The 26,883-nt window shown below is 48.4% G+C and overlaps 8 protein-coding genes across 8 annotated transcripts; 2 read left to right on the plus strand and 6 right to left on the minus strand.

The window, feature by feature from the left end:
• Positions 1-1,565: 1,565 nt before the first annotated feature.
• CCM_01230 (THUMP domain containing protein) lies at positions 1,566-2,911 on the minus strand (the record flags this gene model as incomplete). The annotated part of the gene is made up of 5 exons (XM_006666387.1): positions 1,566-1,724; positions 1,839-1,979; positions 2,052-2,525; positions 2,610-2,774; positions 2,843-2,911. The coding sequence occupies 5 exons, from the start codon at positions 2,909-2,911 to the stop codon at positions 1,566-1,568; spliced, it is 1,008 nt and encodes a 335-aa protein (XP_006666450.1).
• Positions 2,912-3,194: 283 nt separating this feature from the next.
• Positions 3,195-5,091, minus strand: CCM_01231 (pyruvate decarboxylase; the record flags this gene model as incomplete). The annotated part of the gene is made up of 4 exons (XM_006666388.1): positions 3,195-3,495; positions 3,545-4,071; positions 4,126-4,832; positions 4,890-5,091. 4 exons carry the CDS (start codon positions 5,089-5,091, stop codon positions 3,195-3,197), a joined length of 1,737 nt encoding a protein of 578 aa, XP_006666451.1.
• Positions 5,092-5,712: 621 nt separating this feature from the next.
• Positions 5,713-6,359, minus strand: CCM_01232 (augmenter of liver regeneration; the record flags this gene model as incomplete). Its single annotated transcript, XM_006666389.1, has 2 exons — positions 5,713-6,193; positions 6,259-6,359. 2 exons carry the CDS (start codon positions 6,357-6,359, stop codon positions 5,713-5,715), a joined length of 582 nt encoding a protein of 193 aa, XP_006666452.1.
• A 345-nt stretch (positions 6,360-6,704) lies between these two features.
• CCM_01233 (Tetrapyrrole biosynthesis, uroporphyrinogen III synthase) lies at positions 6,705-7,781 on the plus strand (the record flags this gene model as incomplete). Its single annotated transcript, XM_006666390.1, has 1 exon — positions 6,705-7,781. The coding sequence occupies one exon, from the start codon at positions 6,705-6,707 to the stop codon at positions 7,779-7,781; it is 1,077 nt and encodes a 358-aa protein (XP_006666453.1).
• A 240-nt stretch (positions 7,782-8,021) lies between these two features.
• CCM_01234 (TLDc) lies at positions 8,022-8,936 on the minus strand (the record flags this gene model as incomplete). Its single annotated transcript, XM_006666391.1, has 2 exons — positions 8,022-8,468; positions 8,541-8,936. 2 exons carry the CDS (start codon positions 8,934-8,936, stop codon positions 8,022-8,024), a joined length of 843 nt encoding a protein of 280 aa, XP_006666454.1.
• Positions 8,937-9,690: 754 nt separating this feature from the next.
• Positions 9,691-10,956, minus strand: CCM_01235 (mitogen-activated protein kinase; the record flags this gene model as incomplete). The annotated part of the gene is made up of 4 exons (XM_006666392.1): positions 9,691-10,067; positions 10,121-10,502; positions 10,587-10,782; positions 10,841-10,956. The coding sequence occupies 4 exons, from the start codon at positions 10,954-10,956 to the stop codon at positions 9,691-9,693; spliced, it is 1,071 nt and encodes a 356-aa protein (XP_006666455.1).
• Positions 10,957-14,450: 3,494 nt separating this feature from the next.
• CCM_01236 (Sec23/Sec24 trunk region) lies at positions 14,451-18,030 on the minus strand (the record flags this gene model as incomplete). Its single annotated transcript, XM_006666393.1, has 6 exons — positions 14,451-14,504; positions 14,692-16,905; positions 16,964-17,455; positions 17,493-17,840; positions 17,893-17,940; positions 18,013-18,030. The coding sequence occupies 6 exons, from the start codon at positions 18,028-18,030 to the stop codon at positions 14,451-14,453; spliced, it is 3,174 nt and encodes a 1,057-aa protein (XP_006666456.1).
• Positions 18,031-19,884: 1,854 nt separating this feature from the next.
• CCM_01237 (uncharacterized protein) lies at positions 19,885-20,791 on the plus strand (the record flags this gene model as incomplete). Its single annotated transcript, XM_006666394.1, has 3 exons — positions 19,885-19,907; positions 20,106-20,399; positions 20,584-20,791. 3 exons carry the CDS (start codon positions 19,885-19,887, stop codon positions 20,789-20,791), a joined length of 525 nt encoding a protein of 174 aa, XP_006666457.1.
• Between the last annotated feature and the right edge of the window lie 6,092 nt (positions 20,792-26,883).

The raw sequence follows: 26,883 nt of genomic DNA on the forward strand, positions 1-26,883 counted from the left end.
CCAACTAGTCATCGCGGAATGCTCGCCGACTGATATATACAAACCAGGGCGCGGGACATCTCCGAGAAAGTAATAATATCAGATGACGGTGTTAGTGCATGCAGGCGATGTTGTTCTCCAGTGCGGAACAGAAGCCTTCCTTCCAAGTGTCTCGCCAAGTCCGTGCCGAAAGAGGCGGCGGTACAGGAAATTACTCGGCCGACAGGCAAAAGGTACCCCGACAGGCAAAAGGTACCCCGACAGGCAAAAGGTACCCCGACAGGCAAAAGGTACCCATCCTTCATTTCCAGACAATTTGCGGATGAGTCGATTAAGGGTCCCTTCCCGTGCCGGTGGACTATTGGTCACTGGCATGGTCACGAGCAAAGCGACATGCTCGTATGCCAATCGGCACTATAGTGAGTCGTATTGTTTTTCGCCCATCAGGCGGTGTAAATCTCGACAACTAGTGACACTGCAAGACACCGCACATACTGTGTCTCACAAGCATGTTTTGGCTCGAGGCAGTGAGTGCCTTGCCCGCCTTCTCAAGTCCTACAGGCTGTCAGGGGGAACGAGACACAGGGCGGATAACTCCAGACCGACAATAGTTACCCTGGTATCAGACCGTAGACGTGACATACCCAACTAACTAGAGGAAGACTCCGTTTCCTTGATTCTGCTGATACGTTAGTGAGGAATAGTTACCGTAGAATGCGGCTCGGTGCGAGGTGCAGAGTACGATGCGGAAGCGCACCAGTATCAGTTGGCGTCGATTCCATGTGGCTGTCGCAGAACACTCGAATGGAGTCCCTTGGTTCGAGCAAGCGAGCTGCCGCCACTACTATTGGTCGCAGTAAGCGAGAGCTGGAAGCCACCGTTCCGCTGTCCGAGTGGACTTTGCAAGGAGGGCAAATAGGACTTGCGAGTCATCAAGACTAGTCCCACAACGGGTTTCTCCAGAAGGTCAAAGCCTCTTCAAGTTAGTCACTTCCTGGCAAACAAAATGAATCATCGAATAAATTCCGTCATCGTTCGGGAATTTTGATCGTGAATTTGTGGCGGGAGGAACTTGAAACGCCCGTCATGCCGCAGACGCCACGGTTATCCATCAAATAACCACCTACAATATCCCGATCCTAGTCGTTCCTTCATGCGGTCAATTCTCACATTGTCACAGGGCCGGCCGTGGTAACTACTTCAACACGTTGCAGAAAACGTTTCTCTTGACCCATACACTGGTAGTGGAATCATGACATGTTGTATTTCATTAGTTACAATTGAGCTGCTCAGTTCGTATTCGATCAACGTCAGCGACTGATTCGCCACATGCCCAAGGAGGGGTAAGCCGTGCCGTCCTTCCTGCAGCTTCACCACCTAGATACGGGTTATCCTCTTTCCTTCAGCCATCATTCGGCCATCATGCATGTCCCTGGCTTACTGACTCTGTCACTGAAAAGGTCAAACCATGGCTGGCAAGGTGGGCCTGCAGCACCCGTCAGCAAAGAGCTGCCTGCATACATGACGTATTCGGTTGATACGGCTGCCCAATGCAACACACCATGAAAATCGACTACACCGTCTCCTCACTCGTCACCATTCGCTTTCTTTATCGATGATTTCTCGGCATCGCCTTGGGTTGCACCGCTCTTTTGCCTCGGAATCATTCCGTAGAGCGAGTTCATGTTGTAGCGCTTGAGCTCTTCCCACTGCGGCCCGTCGACGACGGAAACGCTGCAAAATAGCTGCAATAATTCAATTTGTATTAGTCAAGATGAACAGCCAATATGCGGTAATACCTCGTGCTACCTCGCAGCATGAGATACCGAGAGGCAGTTGTAATTGCATCAAGTACGTACCTGGAAAACCTCCACCAGGATGACTTTATCCGCATTCGACAAATTGACCTTGTGCTTCTTATCAACCAGATTGGCAATCTTTTTGATCACCTCATCCGACTTGAAGGTAGTGTGGTTGCGGATATTGTGTCGAATGGCGTACTGTGTGGGGGTACCAGATTAGCAAAAGCTAGACTGCGACCACCACCAAAAGGAAAAGCCTCGAGTCCTTACCGTAAAAGACTCTCCATCACTATTTGTAGTCTTTGGAGCTGCCACCTCTTCCGAGGGTACTTCGGCTGCGCTGTCCTCGCTCTCGGGAACGAGCTCAAAGTACGGCGCCAGCACTCGACGAGCGACCCTCTCGATACCCTTGTCCGACGCCTTGTCCGTGTTGAAGACTGGTGTGAGGCGGTTAATGTATCTGCACTTGCGCTCCCTGGGATTGAGGCACTTTCTGGCGTCTTCGCACATTTGTCTGACTAGAACATCAGGCTCGACTGGCTTCATCGTCTTCATGAAGAAGACACACTCAATGCTTGCATTGATGGGTCTAAAGATACCCGTTTTCGCGGACTTTTCGCGAGGTGCTTTCATAGCTGCCAGTTCTTTCTCAATCGAGGCTTCAATGTCCAGCTCCTCGTCTTCGTCCTTGGCGTTATCGTACTCATCAGCTGGTTTTGCGATACCATACAAGCTCTCTCCATACTGTCAATAATGTTTGTTAGTTGCCGCCTCGATTTTGTGTTGCCACACCAATTGTATCCGGTGATTTCACAGAAATCATCGCACCTCATTGCAAAGCTCAGTGAACTCTTTGAACGCCCTAGTGTTCATGCCTCTCGCATATGTGACCCATATACCCTCGTCGCCCACGTTCAGCGAGTTTCCCATCTCAATCCGTCCAGCAACTTTCGTTTTTTGCTGCGGTGTCTTCCACTTTCCAGCAGTGCTCCCCTGTGACCGAAAAAAATACGATATTAGCCAGCGAACCCAGTTGCAGGGTTAGCTCAAGTGATGCTCACTTTGCTCTTCTTGGTAGCTGGGCCAGCACCCGAGGGCCCCTGCTTTCGCTTATTGTGATTTTCGCCCATGTTGTAAGATATATGCAACCGTATACCCGCTCCAGATGAAACTCGTGCAAGGGCTGCTGTTACTAGCAATTCGAGAGGCGAGGTTGGAGTCGTCAAGTTTTTTTCTTTGGCGCGCCGTTTGGTGTGGATCCCCAGCTTAACCTTCAGTACCAACCGCTGAAAAATTATGTTGTGTATTGAACCGCACATTTTGCTCGTTTCCAATGTATCTCTTATTTTCTATCATGAGTTGCATATATATAATTCAAGTCTAAGTTAAGCAATATGCAATGTCCATTGACTCTTAGCTCTGCTCCGCGTTCGTCTTTGCACTTGCCTCCGCCGTCGTAATCAGAGCAGAGGGTGCGTCCTTCCTTGGCATGATTACTTCCACAAATTGAAGGCGGTCAGCCGATTTGAACGTCGAATCAGTCAAAAGATTGTCAAGTTCGGACTTTGTCTTGACGACATGTTTGGCACACGTTTTCGAGCCGCCCATGACATCAACAAGAGCGGTATAGTCCCAGCTATTGATATCGTTGTACTCCGCATCCATGCCGTGGATATACCTTTCAATCGTGTAGCCATCATTGTTTAGGAGAAATCTGCAAAACTGTTAGTAAATCGAGATATTCGGGAACAATGATGACTAACATAATAGGCTTAAGTTCGTGTCGAATCATGGTACTGAGCTCCTGAGCCGTGAGTTGGAATGATCCATCTCCAACAAATAAGATCGTTCGGCGCTTGCTTCCCATATCCTTCGCCGCCAGACAAGCTCCTTGAGCTGCACCAACAGACCAACCAATACTGCCCCAAAGAACCTGGCTGAGAGCGGTAACACCAGCTGGGAACTTGGAGCTCCAAATGCCAAAGTTTGAAGTGCCCGTCTCTGTCACGACAATATCATCCTTGGCAAAGAATTCACCCACGCGTGGCCAGAACCAGGCTTGAGAAATAGTAGGGGTTCCATCGTCATTTTCTGCCACTTGATTCTTGACGGCAGGAACTTGAGTTATGAAGAGTTGGCTGGGGTCTAGAGCGTCAATAAGTCTGCGAAGAACACCCTTCATCCGAGCGCCAGGATATGTCGAGTAGTGAATAATGCAATGATCGCTATGCAAGTCAATAACATTGAGTTTTGACGTGCGAAACGAGAAGCCCGCAGTGTTGAAATCACTCTGAACTGATGTCAGTCAAGAAGCCATGTATACTGACAGGGATATACACAGTACCTGCAATGTGCCGATCGACAGAATTAAATCGGACGACTCGACAGCTTTTTTGACACTGTATGGCCTAGAGCCTTCGCCAGCATACACACCACCGTAATTATGGTGATCCTCGTTAATTGCACTTTTGCCCATCGGCGTAACGAAGACGGGCAACTTGGTTTTGGCCAGTAGCTTGTGGACTTCCTCTAGAACGCGGTGACGGATTGCGCACGCATCAATCAAAAGGACCGGAGACTTTGCAGACTTGAGGTTTCTCAGAATGACATCCACAATATACGCCTCCTGTTCTGGATCATTGCTCGGTTCGGCAAGATCAATCGGCGTCTCGAGTCGTTGCCCCTCGACCTTTGCCGTCACCATGTCGCTCGGCAACATGATGTATACCGGTCGAGACCGAACAAAGCACTCGCGGATAGCATGGTCAATCGAAATAGCAGTATCCTGTGGGTCGTTGAGCTTCGCGACATTGCAAGAGATATTCGAGCTCATGTTTGCAAAGACATTGTAGTCGCCGTTGCCCAGGGTGTGATGGAGAAGCATGCCCTGCTTCTGAGAGTGGGTGGAGGGACATCCAACAATGTGAACCACGGGAATATGTTCCGAGTATGCTCCGGCGAGGCCGTTGATGGCAGAAAGCTCACCGACGCCAAAAGTTGTTACCAAGGCGCCGATTGTCTTAATCCGAGCGTAGCCATCAGCAGCATAAGCTGTAGAGCCTCCAGGTTAGCTAGAATCCATTGACGAGATAGAATCTTCATACGAACCTGCGTTCAATTCATTCACACTTCCGACCCATTTCAAACCTGCTTTCGGGAGGTAGTCGAGGGCAACCAAGTTGTAGTCACCGGGAACGCCATGGACAGAGCGAACGCCGACTTCATGCAGGCGACGAAACAAGTACTCGGCAACGTCAACCGGCTTTTTGAGGTTTCGCACTCTTATATCGGCCATAGTGCGAGGTTCCATGCCGCAGTTGAACTGTTTCAAGCACTAAGTAGTATTTGTGGAGCGGATTGATGTATGACGTCTCTCAGGTAGGTAGGTAGTCAATCCAAGCCTGCAGTGTTGCCGGTTGGGATACCAAGTTGAGAGGAGTTTATTGGTTTAAGTTGAGAGAGAAGTATGAGGTGTAAGAGATGTATAAGGAAGAACGCCTCTATTTCTAATCCAAGCAGCAACCACTTCAACACCCGTTCAGCTCCGAGCTCCGTAAATAGTGAGGCGACTAGTCTCGCCATTTGGCAAGGTGGCGCCACAATAGCTTCGCCGCCCCCCACTGAAGACGGTTCGGCCGGAAGCGATTGTTAAGTTAACAACAGGAAATGAGCCGTATTTGAAAAGGAGGAAAAAAGCTGTTGACTTCTACTTGGCAAAATGTTGCTAGTCTGGTAATGCTGAGTGAAGAAGTTCTGCCCCCCTGTCATGTCAAGCGCGCATACCAATTCAACCATCATCATGCAACTAACGTAGAGCTTACATAGCATCGTCCAACCAACCCGCATCCAACCCGTGAACACGCCGTCTACCCAGAACGCTGCCCCAAGTACATAGTATACACATATCGTAAAATTGCGTCCTCTGCATCGATTAATCGCATCGGCCGTCCTTGGGCCCCGTCTTCCACCGCTCCAGCCACCTAGAGCAGTCAAACACCTCTTTGCCGAGCTTGCGGTTGACGTCGTTGTGCGCGCCGCACAGCCACTGCCCAAAGTCGTCGCGGCTCGCCACCTTGGGCACGCGCCGGGCCATGTATGCCTGGAAGTCGTCGGCGCACACCCAGCACGGGTACAGCTTCGCAAACAGGTCCACGAAGCGCAGCATGTCGGCCTGCTGCGTCCGCGACGGCGTGTCCGGGTATGTCGCTGCAATGGTGTGCAGCAGTGTCCACGAGCTGCGGCCCAGAATCTCCACGTCGGGCGGGCAGTCGGCGCGAGAGTCGGGGGCGGGTTCGGTCGTGGCCATGGTCTTCGTGGTCGGTGCCGCTGTGGTGGTTTTGTCGCTCTTGACTTTGTGCTTAGTTTGCGCCGCCCACGCGGAAAACGCGGCACCAGATGTACATGATCGGCAGCTGGGAGGGAAAAACTCTTTAGCTGGAGCAGTTCGCGTTACTGACGTGGAAGGTATATTACTCACGGCTTGCCGTCTTTGTCTAGAACAACGCCCTTTGGAAACACGGGTGGTCCGGCACCCACTGGCGCAGCCCCGACAGCGTCCTCTCTCGTGTCCTCCGCCATTTTGGTCACTGTCGCTCTTCAAGAGAATGCGATATCGCACAACAGAAGCTTCGCTAAGCAACCGAATTGTAGGTGTGTGTTTCAAAGTCCAAGTGGTGCTGGTGCAAATTATTGTTCGAGGCGGCTATGAACTTGCGCCCCACAAACTTCACAAGCTTAAAGTGCATTGTATTACTGGATGACATTCTGATGACGCTACAGACAAGGTAAAATATCCAAATAATCACTAGTTTGTATAAAAAGCTATTGTTTCTTGATTTTGCCCAGGTCCTGAATAATTATTATCTCGGTAAGATCGAGAGCGTCTGCCTCAGACTATTCTTGATAAGACCCACCCGCTTGGCTATGTCCCTCCGTACTTCAACGCCGGCCTCACATTTGCGTCTTTCAGTCTGTTTTTCTAGCCAGGGATCGATTGGCGTCCTCTACTCTAAAACCAGACACAAGAAATCGGGCGGAGCCGTCAAGACATCCGGAGAAATGGAAGGCCTGTCGGCTGAAGAACAGCCACCCGTACCTGTGCTTCTCCTTAAGACGCAGTCCGCACCCGGCGACTCATACCATGACCAGCTCACAGCCGCGCGGCTACCCAACGGGCGCCGCCTCGCCCCCATCTTCGTCCCCGTGATGCTGCACCAATTCGATGACGCCGGGCTGACCCTGCTGCGCGGCTTGCTGCGCGACCAAAAAATCAGCCGCCACCCCGACGCCGCCTACGGGGGCCTCATCTTTACATCGCAGCGCGCCGTCGAGGCCTTTACCCACGCCGTCAACACCGGGCAGTCCTCGTCGCATCTCGCTGACTTCCCCATCTACAGCGTCGGACCGGCCACGACGCGGGCACTGCGCGCTGTGCGCCAGGATTCCCTGCTACAGGTCTCGGGCGAGCACACGGGCACTGGCGAGGCGCTCGCACACTACATTCTGGACGACTATGGCGCGCGGTACGCCGGCTGCCCAACAAAACCGCCGTTGTTATTCCTCGTTGGCGAGCAGCGTCGCGACATCATCCCCCGGACGCTCATGGATCCCGTGCTGGCGGCGGACCGCCGCATCGAAGTGACGGAGAGGGTCATTTACGGGACCGGTGTCATGGAGTCGTTTCCGGCAGACTTTGGTAGGCGGCTCGAGGAGGCGGCGGCGATACCCCGCGTGCCCTCGGTGCTGCCGTCGCGGTGGGTGGTCGTCTTCTCGCCAACGGGGTGTGATAGCATGCTACGCGGACTAGGGTTGCTGGACGAGGCGGGCAAGGTTGCTCCTGGCCGGCGAGATGGCACGACGTTTATTGCTACCATTGGACCTACGACGAGGGACTTTCTCATTGACACGTTTGGCTTTCACCCAGACGTGTGCGCGGCGAAACCAAGCCCAGAGGGCGTCCTAGAGGGCATAGCAGAATTCGAAGCACAGTTGATATCTTAATGAATGCTTACCATTCTGTACATCTTTCATGTCTTTTTGATTTCTAACCAGCCCCCGACTAGAGTGAAGATATTTCTCGTGCCCATCAAAACCAGGTTACGTTACGTTTAGCCGCAGATTTTGTTCATTCAAAATTCCGCCAAGGTATATATGGTAGTGATTCTTTCTTTCAAATAAGTGAAAACGCCGTCAACACCAAATCAAACGTCCAGTCCAAAACAACAATCCCCTCTCTACTCGTTACGCGCCGAGGACCCAGAGCTCCACGCCCACAACACTAAACTTGTGGCCGACGTCGCTCAACGGCTCATTGCCGAATGTCTCGCACAGGGCGCTGTGGCCGATGTCGAGCGAGTCGTCTAGCCAGAGGCCGTAGTGGCCGCCGCCCGAGCCGACGCTCAGGTACCCGGTCTCGCAGTGCATGTAGAAGTCGTTAAGGCCGCTGTACGGAAAGGCCTTGAAGCGAATCGTCTCGAGGGAGCCGGGCGTCGAGGCGCCGGAGCGGCGTGATGATGGCGGCGGCACCGGCCCGGCCGCCAGTGTCGTGCTGCGTGTCATGTGCGTCGTGTCGGCCGAAGGCGGCGGCGGCAGCGACACCAGCGTCGACGCGCGCCACAGGAAGCACTCGCCGTTGCCAAAGTACGACGGCGACGGGTGCGGATACTCGGAGAGGTATGCTCCAAAGGTCTAGTTTTGGTAGCCCAATCGTTAACCTCTCCCTAAACCAAAGGGAAAGGAAAGAAACAAAACGACACTTACCCCGCCTTCCTGATCCTGCACAACCAGGACAAAACCCACGCGCCGCCCTTCATACGACTTGCACTTTTGGTACAGCGTGCTCAGGCTCGACCCGTCCTGCTCGAGGCTGTATACGAGGTGCCAGTCCTCGGTGATGCGTAGCCGCTCGGGCACCATGGTGCGAATCTCCTCGGCGACGGCGTGGCTCAGCAGTCGCGAGTTGGCCGGCGTGCTGTCCTTGTAGCCGCGCAGGACGATGGGGTCGAGCGGCGGGGGGCGGAACGGGCTGGCCGTGGGCCGCAGCGGGTTGAAGACGTCGTGCACGCCGTCCTTGTGGCGTGGTGGGAAGCCATGGCCGTCTTGGCTCTGGTGGACGTCGGTGTCTTCACTAGAGAATCGCCGTATTATGCCAAACATGATTGTATGCTGATGGAGTATATGTATATGTGTAGGAAAGTTCTGCGTATATGTGTCGTCTTTGGGTCGAGGTCAGACGAACACAGGCGATGACGTTGACGTGATGGGAGCACTATCGCTGAGGAGATTGACTTGTGAGCGGCCGTCTTGAGCAGAATATAAGGCGATGTTGGCCTGCGACCGTCATCTGTATGCTGGCACAAGAAAATCTGCACAAGGGAGTTGGCGAAAATCAGGAATTCGGCTCCGTTTATCAATTCGTCCAAGCCTGTCATGGACGGATAACTGTCGCCAGGGTGGGGCCTGGATGGTTTGATCTCGGCGGGGTTGTCCTCCCGTCGATTCGCCCCTCCGCAACAGCGACCCTGAGCACACGAGTTGAGCAAGACCAGAGGGGATAGGATATTTGACCTTGAAATATTATGACTGAAACTAGAAAGATTCTTGACTATAAAAGGGAAGCCAAGACCAATGCTCAAACTATCAAATTGGAAAGGAAAAGTCCATCATGCCGTCTCTTCATGCTTGCGTATGGCACTCTGTAAATCATCCAAATTGGTGTATATCTCGCTTCTTTCTCCTTGCAACCACTAGACATGTGAATTTTGTTGACGTGCAGCGTTTCAAGTTGGCACAAGGCACTGCAATTCTGCGAGCGACTCAAGGTCCTGCCTGACGGGCCTGGCTCTCCTCAGCCCTGAATCTGCGCGAGTGTTGCAAATAGCTAAATGATCATCTCAACAAAGTCAACAGTTTATCGCATAATCTCCTGGTAGATGAGCTCCTTCAGCTGCTCCTTGCTCAGACTATCCTTGTGCTTGTCAAAGTCAAAGAACTCCTCGGGAATGGGAGGGGCAGTCGGCTCGTCATTGGGGTCGTGGTAGGGGTTGAGGTATGGATGTTTGAGAGCCTCCTCAACCGTGATGCGCTTCACCGGGTTGAAGGCGAGAAGCTTCTCTAGCAGATCAAGAGCCAGATCAGAGGTCTTCGGGAATAGCGTGCGGAAGGGAACCTTCTTCTTGAAGGGCAGAGAGCGAATGTACTCGCGAGCGCGGCGAGACTTGATTCCGTAGTAGTCTTCCATTGTGGGAGTACCAAGAACGTCGAGAATCAAAGTCAACTGGTGGTGATCTGCAAACAGGTCAGTTTTCTAGTACAAGGTCACGAGAAATTCAACAACGTACAATCCTTGCCAGGAAACAGAGGCTTTCCGCTCAACATTTCGGCAAGAATGCAGCCCACGGACCAAACGTCGATGGCCTTGGTGTACTCCTTGAATGTCAACATGATTTCCGGCGCACGATACCAGCGAGTAGCGACATATTCAGTCATGAACCCAGAATTGTCCTCTTGAGAGGCGGCGGATCTGGCCAGACCAAAATCGCAGACCTTGAGATCGCAGTTGGCGTTCAAGAGGAGGTTAGAGGGCTTGAGATCTCTGTGTAGCACATTGGCGGAGTGCATGGCCTTGAGCGCTCGAAGCGTCTGGTAGATGAAGTATTGGCAGTGGTCGTCGGAAAGGTCCTGGGTGCGAATGACTCTGTGCATATCGGTCTCCATGAGCTCCTACTGTGGTGTTAGCGTCCGATACATAGTCGGTTGCCGTTGCCATCTGAGAGGCGTTCAACGGCGGCGGTAAATTAGGCTGACTTGGATGAGATAGACTTCGTTGAACGAGTCAAAACCCCTGGGCTTCTGGATATCCAGAATGGAAATAATATTCTCATGGTTAAAGTATCGAAGAAGTTTCATTTCGCGAAGAGTTCGTAGGCAGAACATGGAATGATCAAATGGCGTAATCTTCTTGATGGCCACTCTTTGTTTGGATGGCTTGTGGGTGGCGGAGCTACAAAAGCTCGCCGTTAGCAGCGACAGTTATGGCGGAAGCAGGACACATTGCTCACCAGACAACGCCATAAGCGCCCTCACCAACGACATCCTGGATATCATACTGCTCGCTGACGTTGAAGGAAATTTTGCGCGACGCCGTCGCGTTATTGGGAGGGTTTGCGCGGGACATGATGGATGGCGGGGTAGCGCAATCGATCAAGAGGCCGGCCAAGATGTGACTTTTTCTGCCTTTGGAGGACCGAACTTGTAATTTTCTCGCAATAAACAGATATGGACAAAGATTCGATAAAGTATCCGGGGCCGAAAGGCGTCTCGAGTCGGTCAAAAAGGTGCAGGCGCCAGGACAAGGACTTGGAAAGACGTCGATGAGGGAAAGCCGAGCTCTGTGGAGGGGTTTATTTCACTAATGAATGGGCCACAAGTTCCCCGCTCGGGCCTCGTGTTGCGGAGGGACGGACAGGTGCTTCGTGCAGACCCAGAGGTAACTACTAATCGCCCGACGTGAACAGACGTGCTCGAATCAGTAGGTTGCCCGAGTAGTACCCAAGGTCGCTGGCGGGATATGTCTGAGCTTCGTCTGTCAAGGACACTTGTTTTATAACCCTTTTTTTCTCCTTTTTGTGCTTTGCGCTTCCGTGCAAGTATTGTTTCGAGAGAGCGGCACGGCGTAGGGTTACTCCACCCACTAGATCAAACTGTAGCGTCGGGAGGCAGCGGGTTAGCTCGAGTTATGCAGATGCAACAAGCCAAAAGGGAGAAGGGAAGAAAAAGGAGAAAAGAAACGCCAACGACAGGTAGGCATCAACGTTCGTTTTTGTACGCCTCCCCAGGCGCTAGCCCGAGCCTTGCAACGCATCTGGCAAAGTGGCCAGGGACATCCGGGCGACGAGCCTGGGGCCCAGGCACAACGGCGCAACCTGAGTCGTTGTGTGGATAAGACAGCGCGACAGATACGTTAGGTACTAAGGTAGTTACCTGACAGGGCCCGTCCCGCTCTCCAGCGTAGCTTGACACAGAAAGGCCCCTCGGCAGGTTCCAGCCACACACTTGTTTGGCGCTGCAATAACGGTGGTGGTTGCGCCAGGCTTGGTCTAACTACCTAGGGGCGCAGGGCTGTTTTCTGAGATGGCTTGAGCAGGATTTTAAATCTTAACATATTTTTTTGGCATATTAGCGCCATTTTATAATTTTAAACATATTGTAGAGGGCTCCTAACATGTTGTAAACAGGCTAACATCTCTGCATAAGGCTAAAAACATATATACAAACGCAGGCTAGTCATTATAGGCATCGCAGAAAACACCCCCCGCTCGCGTAGGTACTATTAGGTATCTACCTGGTAACCTTAGTACCTACGCGCGTAAGGCCGTTTTTGACAGGGCGCTGGACACATTCTCTATCCAACATGTAATTTTCCCCTAACTCACAACGCTATCAACGTATCTAACACGGCTTATAAAAAAATTCAGGGGTTTTTATATATAATAATAGCCTAATAGCATTATAATAGGGGAAAATTAGCTATTAAAAAAGAGACTTATCTAATACCCTATCTAAAAATAGGCCTTACTTATATATATTTATAAGTACCTACCTATATATATAAGGCCTATTTTCTAATAAGGTACTAGATATATTTTTTCTACTTAATATATTTTTCCTATTATAATACTATTAATATATCTAATATAGCTTATAAGAAATATAAAGGGTTTTTAATATATAATAGTAGCCTAATAGTATTATAATAGGGGAAAAATATATTAAAAAAGAGACCTGTCTAGTACCCTATCTAAAAATAGGCCTTACTCGCGTATGTACCCAAGTACTTACGTGCTTAACAGGCTGTGGTGGGTCGCCCGGGCTCGGTGCAACCAGTTTTGGCGGACTGAATCGGGGACAAGCCAGGCACCCTCCAGCGCCAAAGCTTTGTCCTCGAAACGCGGGGGTCCCTGTTTGAGAAGACGGCCAGCTACTTGTTAGGCCCCTCAATTTCACGCCGCTCAATGCAATACTTGCGTGTATCCGAGGGAGCGAGCTAGGCACGGTCGGGCACCCGGGGCGTTTGTGCATAGTCGAGCATGACGAGTAGGGATAAGCGGCACGGTATAGCCGCCGGCGCAAAGAGGAAAAAGGGATAAAAAGAGAGGATAAGAATCCAATCGGCCACGACTTGGCAGGCATGATGTGCACCATCTCTCGCGCCTGAGGAAAACGAAGAAGAACATACATTTTGCTGGATCAGTAGGCACAGATATGACAAAATCGGAGAGGATGAATCTCGAGAGCAGCGCGTACAATCAGCGAACCCAGGTCTTGAGTCAGCTTCGCGCAGAGGTTCACACAGAGGTGAATGAGAGCGGCCCCGTGGAAGCTTTATCATAAATGCAGAAAGACTGTGCCGCCACTCGCTGGAATCCAGTGTACTGATTCCGCCGAGCGGCTGCTAGTCACCTAAGGTAGGTACCTTAGTAGGTACCTGGTACCAGGTAGGTACTTTAGTATGTTAGTACCCAGGTACCAATCTACAGGGAAGGTACATTGCACGTAGCGAAGTTGCACGCCTAGAGCTGCGTCTCGCCAGCGTCGTACCAACGTAGTGCAATGGTATTTCCACGGCTCGGGGCGCGACTTGTCAAAACTGGGCCGGATACGGAATACATAGAACCTCTTTCTTTCAATGCCCCCTCTTTCATCCAAACTTGTCCTCTCGGTGAGACAGGGCGCAGATTCATCGCTGCACTCCTGGAGCTTATGTGCCATTGGCGAGGGAGCTCAAACCACCGGACATCGTACCAATAAGTTATGACAAACTGACCTCCCACAGATAGACCACTGCCTAGGTAGGTACCTAGGTACCTACCTATGTAGGTTCCTACCTGTTATTAGGGACGCTGACATCATATGCGGCCCGCAATGCCCTACGAAAACCATCTACATCTTCACTCGTCAGCACACCAACCAGCGCACTTCCATTGCTCCGGAGCCCCTTCCTGTCCACTCCCAAAGATAGTCCAGACCGATCCTGTCATCCTCGTTGCTTGCATCAATCCCGTCTCTTGGTCCACTCCCCCTCCTCACCCCAAGGCGGCAATACCGCCCACATCGCGTGTTACAGAGGCGAAGCTCCATAGGCGACGCGTTTCACCCAAGCTAGGTCTTGGACGGGCAGGAAGCTTCCCAAATCAATATTTTACGCTGTTGTGCTGCGCACGCTCATCCGCCATCCTCGCCTATCTGGCAACATGCGAGCTTGTACAAGCACATAAAACAAATGAACGCAAAAGCAGGTATCAACCAATACCCGCCAACCCAACGTTACTAGCTAACTTGTATGGTAATCTCCATCTCGGTAGCGCTCGCTCCACTCGCATCACCAATTTTAGCCCGGGCGCGTAATCGAAGCCTTTATTGGTCACAATGCTCAGCACTCGCATACTTGTTGGAGGGACGGACGCTCCTCTCAATGTAGAAAGAAGATGACTCTCATTCTACTTTATGTACGGCCCACGTGCTCGCCAGCCAATGAGACTGCAATATTTAAGTTTAGAAATCTGCTATCTACAAGGAATAGTACCGCCTCCTCCAACTATCACATCTCCATCTACGGGTTATAGATGTTCCACAGACTGATAATAAAGGTTGAATTGATCTAATATATATTCACTTTTCCCCCGCCTCGTCCATCTTCAGCCAAAAGTTATCATGCGCCTCTTGCTACCCTCTTCATTGATCATGGCTGCCGTCTTGAATCTACAACTGCGCCTCTTGCTGCAAACCCTTTTCCTTGACTGAAATGGCCACCGGACGCACCGGCGAATAGAATTACTGCACAACCTGGATAATTGGAATCGTTAGCTCAAAATTTTGCAATATACGTCAAGTCTCATGGGTGCCGACGTACCTTCTCTCGCAAAATACCCAGCCATTGGGCAGCGCTGACGCTCTGGTCTGCGCGGTCCTCTACCAACAGCGTTTGAGCCCACAGCTTTAGGCTGGGCTCACCGTCTTCACGCACAATGTACAGGTGGGGCACCGTGATGCTTCCAACCCCGAGAGAGCGGTGATCTCTGCTCTTTTGGACAACGGCACGAACTCTCTCGTTGAAGTCTCCCTCAAGCTCGGGTACGCGCCCCTTCCCCACATGAATATTCGTACGGTCCTCGACGCCAAACACATCGGCAACAAGCTGGGGAACGGCATCACGGCCGACCCAGAGGAATTGCGTCTGCCCATCGTCAATCAGGTACAGGCCGTGGGGGGCCAGTCTCTCGGAACTGAGGTTCTGTGGAGGTGGCAGCGCAATCTGTCCAATTTCGCCATCAGTAACACCAGCACTGTCAGGCATATCGTGCAGTGAATACATGCGGGGGTAAATGTATCGCATCAGAAGAGGCACAGGAAGGGTGGAGAGCAGGCACAGCGCCGCAGATCGGATATCTGTGGGAATCTGTGCCGATTTGCGAAGACCGACATTCTTTATCAAACCGAGGAAAAGGATGGGAAGACCACGCAGGTTGGCGGGGAACTGAAGACCGCCACCCATGCTGCCACCGGCAAGCTCTTTTCTGAAAGTCTGAAGAAGCTCTGTTACCTTGGCTTGCAGGGCGTCGCGGGCAGCGTCCAGGCCGCTGCTGAGAGCTCTCTCGACCGCCTTGTGGGTGAAATAGGTTGTGACGGCGCACTGGTCCGCCGAAGCGTAGACATCTGGCAGGTTCGCAGTCGTGGGCAGCGCAACGGTCATGACGCGGATGCGACGCTCACCGTTGCAGGTTGTGTGAAGAATGGCCGCCTGGAAGCAGACCACGTTCTTGGTCAGATTCTCGTCAATGGCAACCTCGACAACGTAGCACTGATCGCGAGGGAAGGCAGGGAATGAGCAGAGGTCGGAGCTTCGGTTGAAGAAATTGCCGTAGAATGTGTTCATACGAAGACCAGTGGTGGCACGCACGCGAAGAACCGCCTCGAGGCCGATCTCGGAGGAGAGGTAGTCGCTGAATTCGGAAGCAAACTTCAGCGCATCCTCGGGTCGGGAAGCATGCCAGCCAGGGTAGAACCAGGTCTGGCCACCAGTGTATCTGGGCAAGTTGCTAAGCGAGGCAACGTCTTGGTACTGGGAAGAAAACAGGAACATGTCAACCGAAACCTGATTCTTGGAGCACTCTACAGCGAAGCTCTTATAAAAGCTGTTGCCGGTTTGTAGCAGCGCGCCCTCCTTGGATGTGCCGAGGACCTTCTTATCTTCACGCATCTCGAGCTTGCCGGCGCCCACGTTGGGCAACGAGGCAGTCAGGACAACAAGCTTGCCACCGAGTGAAGAGATGAGCTTATGACCGGCTCGTAGAGCGGGCCCCATGCAGGAGCCGTTGCTTTGGTTGTTCTGGAACATCTCAGCCAGCTTCGAGAGGAATTTCTCGACGCTCTGGCGGGACTCGGACAATGGCACAAGCAAATCGTGAGGAACAGGAAGAAAAGGCTCATCCAGATCGCTGACAACCAGCATGTTGGTCTCGGCATTTTCGTCTTCGTCCTTGGGAATGGAAAAGTAGTGCAGGCTCGAGTCGACGGCCATGAAACCAATGCGCGTGCGTCTGTCGGCGTTTGGGATGTGGTTGAGACTGTCGAGGATCGTGCGGGCGCTGGTGGCGAGTAGGCCGCTCGAGATGGCGGCATAGCTGACATCGAAGATGAACAAGTAGACCAGAGGCTGAGGAGGTCGGACCATGTATTCTTGAGGAGCGACGAATTCGACAACAGCATGGTTCAGCTCAGGTCGCTGCCATCTGTCAACCGTCTTTTGAGCAGCCGAGTCCCAGTCGAAAGCTTGAGGAACGTCGTTGGTCAGGTTGCACATATTGCAACGCCATCGGTGGCCGTGGTCCATGAATGTGACGTATGGGTTGATATACGTTCTGCAGCGCCGGCAGCGAGAAATGACCTGGTCCTGAACAACAGGGACATTGTCTTCGTCGTCGTGGAGTGAGCCGTACGGCTGAATGACGAGGGAGAGCGGCAGCTTCGACTTCTTCAGCAGGGAGTTGGTCGTGGGGACCGCATTGAGAGTCGAACGGATGTATTGTGGAGGGCAATTTGCAGTCTCGGAGCGAGTTACGCTTGACTAGCAAGGCAGTTACTTTTAGCATTTTGGCGGCACACATGATAAGACAAGAGCTTACATTGGGGGGAAGATTGATCGGCGGGGGGGGCAGGTCGACCTCGGCGACATTAAAAGGCTGGCTCAACAGGTCCGAGGGGTAGAGCTGGTTGAGGGTCGCCGGGCGAGGCTGAGCCATTGGCATGTTTCCAGGCTGCTGGGCGCCCATGTTCATACCTGCGACGCCCTGTGTAATGCCGGCGACGTCTTGGACACCGATCTGAGCAGCCTGGTCGGGAGCAGGATAGCCGCCATAGGCGGGCTGAGGGGCGGCGGGCTGGCCGTACTGGTATCCGGCAGCGGCCTGTTGGGCCTGCAGCATGTCGGGCTGGGGATAGCCTCCGTACTGAGGGGTAGACGGCGCGCCGGGCTGCATCGGGCCGCCGGCGCCGGCATTGGGGCCGGTAGCAACGGCGAAGGCGCCAGCGGCATATCCACGCTTCTTCTTCTTGGGCGCCACGGCGGCGCCAGCGTCGACCGGAGCGCCATCAGGCTGCTGATCGTGCGGCTGGTCCTGGAATTGGCCGTAGCCGTCGCCTACAGGGGCGGACATGATGGATCGGGAGGTTCTTGCGGGGGTGTGTTCCTCTTTCGTGGGTCTGTCGAAGAAGGGATGGAGGAAGAGAAGGCGGTGGCGAGCGGATTCGCAATGATCCGTCGAAAACAACCGAGCGGGGGACAGAGAGCAAGATAAGGAGGATTGGAAAGGAAAAAAGACGAGACAGGTCTGCAGCCGAGTGCAGGCGCTGCGGAGGGGGAGAAGAAAGGGGAGAGGTGTCAACGCCGAGTGGTTTGAAGGGCTTCGGCGTTGGGAGTGGTGGCGGGACGTGTGTGGGAGCTCTCGAGAGTCGTGCTGTGGTGTCCTTTTCCCAATCTAGACGAGCGGCCCAGGTGGGGCCCTACCAGCATCCAAGCCGACGACAGCGCACTGCACAAGCATTGTGCCTTTACTATCACAACATTAATTTCGTACGAGATGGCGATTATTTTATATGTTTTCTGTATTTAAGCACAGTTGTAATTGAGTGTATTTTGGGAGACCCATCCTATGTTATTAGTTAAGCTAGTTACAGCACCGCGGGATGTCATTGTGTGAACGACTTTGTGGAGTGCAAGAGTCGAGCGCTCCTCGGAGCCGGCTTTACTTTTTACCCCGCAAGGTGCCGAGTGACAACTACATACCTGGTAGTAAGGCCCTATTTTTAACAGGGCACTATAAGGTAGGTCCTCTCTATATATATTTCCCCTATAACAACGCTATTAGGCTGCTACTATGTGTTAAAACTCTTTTATGTTTTTTATAAACTATGTTAGCACCTAACAGCGTTATAATAAGGGAAAATTACGTGTTAAACCGCGAATATATTAGTACCTTATTAAAAAACAGCCTCACGTCTATAAGGGGCGTACCCTTACTCTCACTATAATACGTTCTAGGTTCCTACCTATATACGCAAGTAAGGCCTGTTTTTAGATAGGGTACTAGATAGGTCGTTTTTTTAATAGATAATTTTCCCCTATTATAACGCTATTAATGTCTCTAACACAGCTTATAAAAAATATAAATATTTTTTAACACGTAGTGGCAACCTGATAGCGTTGTGATAGGGGAAAATTACATATTAAGCGGAAAACGTGTCTAGTGCCCTATTAGAAAACAGGCCTCACGCGCGTAGGTAGGTAGGTAAGTAAATACTAAAGGATAGATCAGTCTTGTAAGAACCCCTAATACTCTGCGAAAATAAGTACACAATCATTCGAGGATTATCCCCGGGTCCTGATTTCGCCAAGCCGATTCGCGCAACTACGCTGGCCAAAGACTGTTTGGCCGGATCTTCTCAGGACCGGCCAAAAAACGCCCATCAAGCACCAAACAGCAACCGGTAGGCGATGCAAATAATGCTGCGCCTCACCAAGGATCACGCTTGGCGCGCCCACCTTCTGCCCGTGGCCGTGGGAGGCAGCCAGTGGCGCACCACCGAAGCGAGACATTGCGCGAGGCTGGCAAGCTGGTAGTTACCGCTCTATTACAGTAGGAGACTAGACCTACCTCGCGCGTGAGGCCTATTTTCTAATAGTGTACTAGACATGTTTTACTTAATATATAATTTTCCCCTATTATAACGCTACTAGGCGTCTAACATAGCTTCTAAAAAAATATATAAGATCTTTAATATATAGTAGTAGCTAATAGCGTTATAATAGGGGAAAAAACATATTAAAAAAGAGACCTATCTAGTACCCTATCTAAAAACAGGCCTTACTCGCGTAGGTATATAGTTACTAAGGCAGGCATAGGCAGTATCTTACCTAAGGGTACCTTAGTAAGTTCGGCTAAGGGTGGCATCCCTTAGGTAATATTGCCTTACTAATTTCTAATATATACTATATAAAGGTTAATTAGTATATAACTAATTCCTAATTAGTTTATAACTAGTTCCTAATTAGTTTATAACTAATTACTAGTTATTAGTAGTTAGGTTAGTAGTTAGGTGTTTAGGTTAGCGGTTATTTAGGGTTAATGGTATATGATATTGGTTAGTTAGGGTTATTAGGGGTTAGGGTTAGTTATATAGTATATATCTAAAAGAAATAGGGCTACCTCATCTGAGGGATGCCACCCTCAGCCGAACTCACTGAGGTACCCTCAGGTGAGGTGTATCCACGAGGCAGGCATTATCCACTACCTAGTAGTAGGTAGTCCTTGTCCTTTTAGTATCTGTACTGTTCAACAACTGAGGTGTCCTCCCTAGCGCCTCTGTTGGCATGTGCCCGCTCCCCCACTAAGCGGCAACCTGTCGCCTTAGCACCCTTTGCCTCGTTCTCTCAAACCATCACCCATTCTTGCGTCAGGTCACTCTTCTTTTCCCTTCTCCCCCTTCCATCCTTCTTCTTCCCTAATATCGCATTACCTTGCCGAACTATACAACGAAATTTTACAAAATGGGCAAATTCTCCCTTTTCTTGTAAGCCACAACTCCGCTGCTCTACTACCTGTTGCGTCCTCCGAAACTCTATTCGTCTACGTTTTGAGATGGGCGCACACACTCGCCCGCTTCGTCGCCCCTCCCGCCGCGCTACCTACCTCTATAAACTCTCGAGTCGCCCCCGAGCGCTCATGCGTCCGGCGCATTTAGAAACACGCCGTTTCCTCAAACAGACAGACAAGCCAAGAATATCAACACCGTCGCTAACGCCATGTCCTTCGCGCTCTTCAGACAGATCCTCCCTTTGATCCTCACCCTCAGCATCGTGGGCGGCATTGGCTTCGTCCTCTACCACGTTTACCTCAGCGTCACTAAGATGGGTGAGACGGCCTCGCAGAGGATGGGCAAGAAGAACGTGGTCCTCACAAAGGACGGTATGCGGGTTGGTGTCAAGGATGTTAGAAACGAGAAATACGTCGACAAGACCCAGAGCTTCGTCGTAAAAGCGTGGAACCTCGGTCAAGCACAAGAGTAAGCAGCCTCACCCATCTTGTTTTCTTTCCCTTCTTCTTTTGAGAAGAAATTGTTTCAAAAAACTCCGCTAACTTGACATAACCTCTAGTGGCAAAAAGACCAATTAAGAACGATAGAAGAAGCGAAATCGAACCTATACCACAAACAAGCAATACAGTACTCCACCTCAACACGATACCAGTCTCAACGAAGAGGAAAATCCTATTCCATCGAAAGGAACTGGCCGGAGCAGGCGGAGCTCCGGTACTGAGACTATCCATCTATCTCATATCCCACATGCGCCCATTTATCTGGGAAAGCTTTTGTTAGCCATATATTTGTTTTCATGTTGGATCAATGACTACAAGAATTACGAAACCTTGCATTACTACGTTCTCACAAGGGGTTGAAATGCCTGAACACTGCAACGGTCTTGCGACTTTCCAGATTCCAGAGGCTCGTGACAGTGTCCTGCCGTTGTGCAACCCTGTACGTATGAACAAGTCAAGTATAAATTCAATCCGTTATAACATATATTGACTTATCAAATGCTACCATCAAAGTGATGACCCGGCGCCAATCCGTGATGCGCGATGCTAACGAGACTCAATTCCTGTCTTGCCAATAAAATCGTCATCACTCCTATGCTCACACATCTCGCCTACCTTTTCTAGGCCATACAATCTCTTGCTCGTTGCAGCCTTGGTGAGATAAGCAAATATCACACTCCAAGCCTTAATGGACACCCTCACCCGAGAACCTGTAAGTTGCCAAGGCAGCTTCCATAGCCTCTCTTCGCTGCTGTTCAAACATTGCCAGTCTTTCTTGACTTTGACCGAATGGAGGCTCTGCACTAAGCCCTGATGGAGGCACAACCCTGTTTGAGAGAACCTTCTCAAAGTCCACCGCAGAGGTGTCAACTGAACCACTTGCGGCCATGGTGTCTCGCTTGATGAGCATTGAGGGCACTCGAACATTAACATGAGTCAACATCTTGGCGTATCTAACGCCAAGATCAGACGCAATAAACTCGAGTCTGCCCTTTGCCCACTCTCTCTGGCCAGCTGTTGAATAGTCTTGTGTGATGATGCAGCTTAGTGGCCAAGTGACAAAGTAGCCAGAGAGGCCCTTTGCGCCGGCCTCATCACCGCAGCAGTAGCTGGTGAGATCTGACCGTTCAAGAAGCTCTTGGCGTGATTTGAACCACCCCAACTGGTATGGGATAGCCGCGCAAAGGTCCGTGATGATGCTGGCACAGGTGTTGGACCAGGTTGCGTATTCTGGGGTAGTGCGGTAGTCTATCGGAGAGTAGACCCATGCGATTGCTCTTACAATCATGGAAGCAAGAACAAGTCTAGAACATCGCATTGTAACCCAGACCGTCGTAACCCAAAGGTCTTGGAAGGCGTCAACTCGACCTGGAAATACTTCTGCCTTGGAGTAGTCGCCGCCGGGCACACCGCTCACCCAAGTCACAGGCTTGCCCTTGTAGTTGTCCGGGATATTCTCAGACCAGTGTTGCAACTCCTGGTCCTTGAGTTGGCATTTTCTTATCACGTTCATGATAGTCTTGGTGTTTTCGGGGGAATGGAGCAATGAAACAAGGAGCTTGTTGGCTTCCGTCTTTAGCTCGCTAATCTGCAGTGTGATCCTCTGTAAGTTGGTCGCAAACGGGTCTTTCATTGCGTCCTTGATCCAAAAGTCGACATTCCGCGCGACGGGCTGACCAGAACTGAAGGAGTGAATGATCTAATACGATATGGTAAGCGACTCACCATTGCAAGGGATCAAGGAGGAAATAACGTACCTGCTGGGTGCGAACTGTCACAAAAATGTCTCGCCCAACCTTGGTTTTTAGTTGGTCTGGCCCGCGTCTTTGAACGAGTTGAATGGCGCCCTCGGTATGAGTGCTCCAAGCGAGCATGCCAAAATGTCGAGAAGTGATATTCTCGAACAAGCTAAGAAGGAGAACTGCCGCAATCGTCCCATCCTGTCGGGATTCAAAGGGGTCCTGGATGGCACGCCCAGTAGCCGCCAGGGCCTTTACGTACTTGAGAATAGCTGCCTTCTCCAGATGTTCAGTGTCTTTCATTCGGTTACTAAAGTAAGCAAGCGCACATGCTTCAAAAGCTAGCTTGAAATGAGGGGAAGGGTTTCTGGCTTTGATCAGCGGGATAACAAACTCAAAATAACCCCGTTGAGTTCCTTGCGGCGGGATCAAGACGTAGTTGGAGACGAAGTGGTGAGCTGTCCGTTCGTCGATTGACTGAGTTGGCGGCGCGGCTGGACTTGACGGCATACTCGATGTGGCCGAACGGACTGGTGAGTTTCTTTCTGGCGACTTTCTAGACAACGACTTTCCTGTCTTGAGTGCCAGGGCCTTGTCGTTTGCCTTCCGAGCCCTTCGCTCTGTGGCCTCTGTCTCGTTGCGAAAGACTAAATCAAATTCGTCTTTATAACCTGGACATTCTCGGCGTGATTTTGCACATTGTTTGCAGGTTGGTTTTGTCTCGTCACACTTGAAAAATGTGTTAGTCAACGCTGGAACGCAAGTTGAGAGTTGGGCAGCCTGGCGGAGGCGGAGACCCAGAACGCCATGAAAATAATGCTGGGTTTTGACGTACCTTGATGCGCCTGGTTCTACACATTTGGCAACCCCTGGAAGGATGGCCAGAGTAAACCATTCTGCTGGATGGTGAAAAATGGTGCACTCGACAAAGAAGGAGGAGGACGACGAAGAAGCAGAAGAACAAGAAGAAGAACAAGACTGGAAGCTGGATACAAAGAAGGGAGAAGAAGAGGAGGAAGAAAAGGAGGAACGAAGACAAGATTGGTGAAACGTGACGGCGGCCAGAGATTTTGTAGGAGGGACGATTTACAAAGTTTGCTGGTTTTGGTTGTACTGTGCAAACGAAGTGAGGGTGGAGAGGACCATCGTGCAACGCTGGAGGCGAGGTCAGAGAGGGCTGGCTCCTTTTGACTTTTGACTCCACCACTTTCAACACTTTCTATCACGACGACGCCTGCCTTGTGACTCACTAATATGTGTTACCTCAGATTTTCCTACTGATTCGCGAACTTAAATTAACAGAAGTTACGTTCTAGCGACATAGAAAGAGTCAAGCTTCGCAACACCCCACCCGGCCCCGGGCCAGCTGTTCCTTGCGCTGTTCCTGGTGCCTTTGCGTTCCTCGGCTCCACAGCGATCTTGTCCCTATCTGCTCGATTTATTGCCGAGTTCACATCTTCTCCAATAGGTAGCTTTCTGGCCTCCGTTTACATACTCGTTCTTCTTTCTCATACTCTGGTTTTATGGCTCAGAAGAAGTTTCTAGATGTATTAGGCCTATCTCTGAGGTTTCCCCCCTTCTCAGCCTTATCCTGCCACTCTTCTGCTGCTTCTCGTAGATACGTACAGTGGGGAGGGTCTATCCATCCGGATGACTGTTTACCAATGAAAAGAGGACAGGGCCCTGACAACAACATACCTGATGATACCTTAGGCAGTACATATTACAGCTAGAGCCTATACGGATACATAGCGTCGGCCTAGAGTACAGCACAGCCCTATATAGGTAAAATAGTATATTTACTTTATAACTAACTTATAAGGGAATATAAATAAGATTATTATAAAGTTATTTAAAATAAAAGCTAGAAGATAATATATATTAATTATTATATTACTTTAATCTTTAATTAATAAAATAGAACTAAAAACTATATATATATTATAATATATATTTATAAATAAATATTATAATAAAATACTATTTTATTATTTAAATATATATATAAATAATAAGTAATTTAATATATTTAAATACCTAGCATAGGCGCTTAGCAGGGCAGCAGGGGGGCAAGAGGGTAGCGGGGGGGGGGGGCAGCTAGCTAGATTAGCACTAGAATAGGGGTAGATAATAGACAGGCAAGGGTTACTTATATTGTTAATAGTAATAATAGCAGTATTAGACTAACAAGGTTAAGGTTAGGATAGGGCTAGGCATATACTAGGGATAAGGCAACTTACTATAGTAGTAATAGTAGTAATTAAAATTTTATTTTATTCTAAAGAAGTATTAATAATATTAAGATAAAACTAGGAGTAGCCTAGGGGTAGGCTAGGAAGGTATATAAAGGTAAGAAGAGGGAGAATATATAAGTATAATAGTAATAGTAATAAGAAACTAATAAAAAAGAGAGTTAATATAGTTTAATAGCTAGAATAAAAATAGCTTAGTTTAAGTAAAGGTAAAAGTAATAATAAGAAGGTAGTATATATATTAAAGGTAAAGAAGATATATAATTATATATAATTAAAAAAGAAAAGAAAAGAATAAAAATTAAAGAATTTAAAGCTTTTTAAATATTATAATAAATAAACTAATTAACTAAATAGCTAATTAAAAATAATAATAATTAAATATATATAGTTATAGTATCTTCTTTACCTAGTATAATAAATATAAAGAATTATATATAGGCTTATATTAAATTAAAAGCTTAAAAAAGGTATAAGAATATAATAATTAGGTTAGATTAGGTAGAAATATAGAAAGGAAAAAGGTAAGTTATATTACTTATTAAGACTAAAGCTTATCCCTTTTTCCTTCTAAGAAATATCCCTTCTATTTTATAATAACTAAAAGGAGAATAACCTATCCTTTTAATTAGAGTTTAAATACTATTTAAATACTAGTTAAAACTTATATAAACTAGTCCTATTCCTATAGGTCTACTCTAGGTCTTAATTTAGGCTTAACTTGCCTATAGGTCTTACTAATCTTATAACTAATTCTTCCTTAGGGTAACTCTAGCCCCTTCTACCTTATAGTGGATTAGTTATCCTATACGATTCGCGCTTGCCGCGAATCCTTAGCTACTACGCGTCTAGTGCTTATAGTATACTATGTGTAGCTCCCTAAGCATTAGGGCTCTTTACCTTTGTAGATGCTGAATCGACTTTGATTCGAATTATATACTTAGAGTATTATAAAGAATATAAATAAAGTAATTATAAAGTAAAAAGTAAAGATAGGTATAGAAATATATAGAAGTAGGAAAGTAGTAAGGCTATCCTAACTAGTCTTAAATTAAATAAGGCCTTATAAAAGGTAAAGTTTTTACCTATTTAGTATAAATAATATAGAAAATAAACTATAAAAACTAAAAAGAAGAATAATAAAGGTAGGTATTATAGCCTTTTATAGTTATTATTATACTTATTTAAACTTTAAAATATTTAAGAATTAGGATTTAAAAGAAACCTTAACTATATATAATACCTAGCTTAAGCTAAGATAAAGCTATAAAGGAAAAAGGTTAAAAGGGTTAAATAGGGAATAGGTAGGTTTATTAGTTTACTAAGTTTTATATATTTATATTTATTATTATTATCTTTTATTAAGATAAGGAATATACTATTCTCTATTAGGAATTACTTTAGAATTATACTAAACCTATATTAAAACTAGGGTTTTTCCTTTAGGTATTTTAGTTTTTTTTCTATTTTATAAGCTATAAAGGTACTAAATAGACTAGCTAGTCTAATTAGTATAATATAATAATAATAATAATAATAAATAAAAGAATATAGAAAAATATAAATTAAAATAATAGTTTAAAACCTATTTATTAAAAATGCTAAATACTATTAAATACTATTATTATTATATTATACTAATTAGACTATTAAATACTATTAAGAATTATTATATAATATAAATTAGTTTATATTTAAATAGTTTTAAGTTTATATTTAATATAATAAGGTATTAATATAATAAATTTATTATTATAGTTTTTTTAATATTTATAAGTTTATTTAGATATTAAAAGAATTATAAAGTTTAATTAGAGTAATTTAATAAATAAATATAATATTATTTATTTTTTATAATTTTTATAATTTTTATAACTTTATAATTTTTATAATTTTAAAAATTTAATTTCTTTTATTATTTTACCTAAAGTTAGATTTTATGCATACAGCATGCAAGACATCGCAGCCCGGCATAACCATAGTAACCAGGCTAGCCCTATACGAAGTTATAGATACACCTTACCTAAGGGTACCTTAGTAAGTTCGGCTAAGGGTAGCAACCCTTAAGTAAGGTAGCCCTACTAATTCTTAATATATATACTATATATCTTAGTATAATAATAATAACAGGCAGCTCTAAAGCTAGAAGAACAATCTCCTATTACCTAGTATATCTAGTACTTGTAACGGACTGGCCTAGAGGGCTCCAGTGGCAACCAGCACTTCTGCCGTTAGTAGGCCTTGCGGCGCACAACCCTCTTAACCACAAGGCCAAAAGGATTCGTAATAACAATACTAACCGATTATTATCTAGTTGCACCTATAAGGGCCCCCTTTAGGGGCTCCACGCTAGCCACTCTTAGAAGGTGCTAGGCTAGAGCCTAGCCTATAATATACCTTCCCTCTCCCTAGCGCTATAGATAGGCTATAAACCCCCTAGACAAGCCGCCGCCTATAAGCC

This window comes from Cordyceps militaris (assembly GCF_000225605.1).
Source record: "Cordyceps militaris CM01 unplaced genomic scaffold CCM_S00001, whole genome shotgun sequence".
NCBI lineage: Eukaryota > Fungi > Ascomycota > Sordariomycetes > Hypocreales > Cordycipitaceae > Cordyceps > Cordyceps militaris.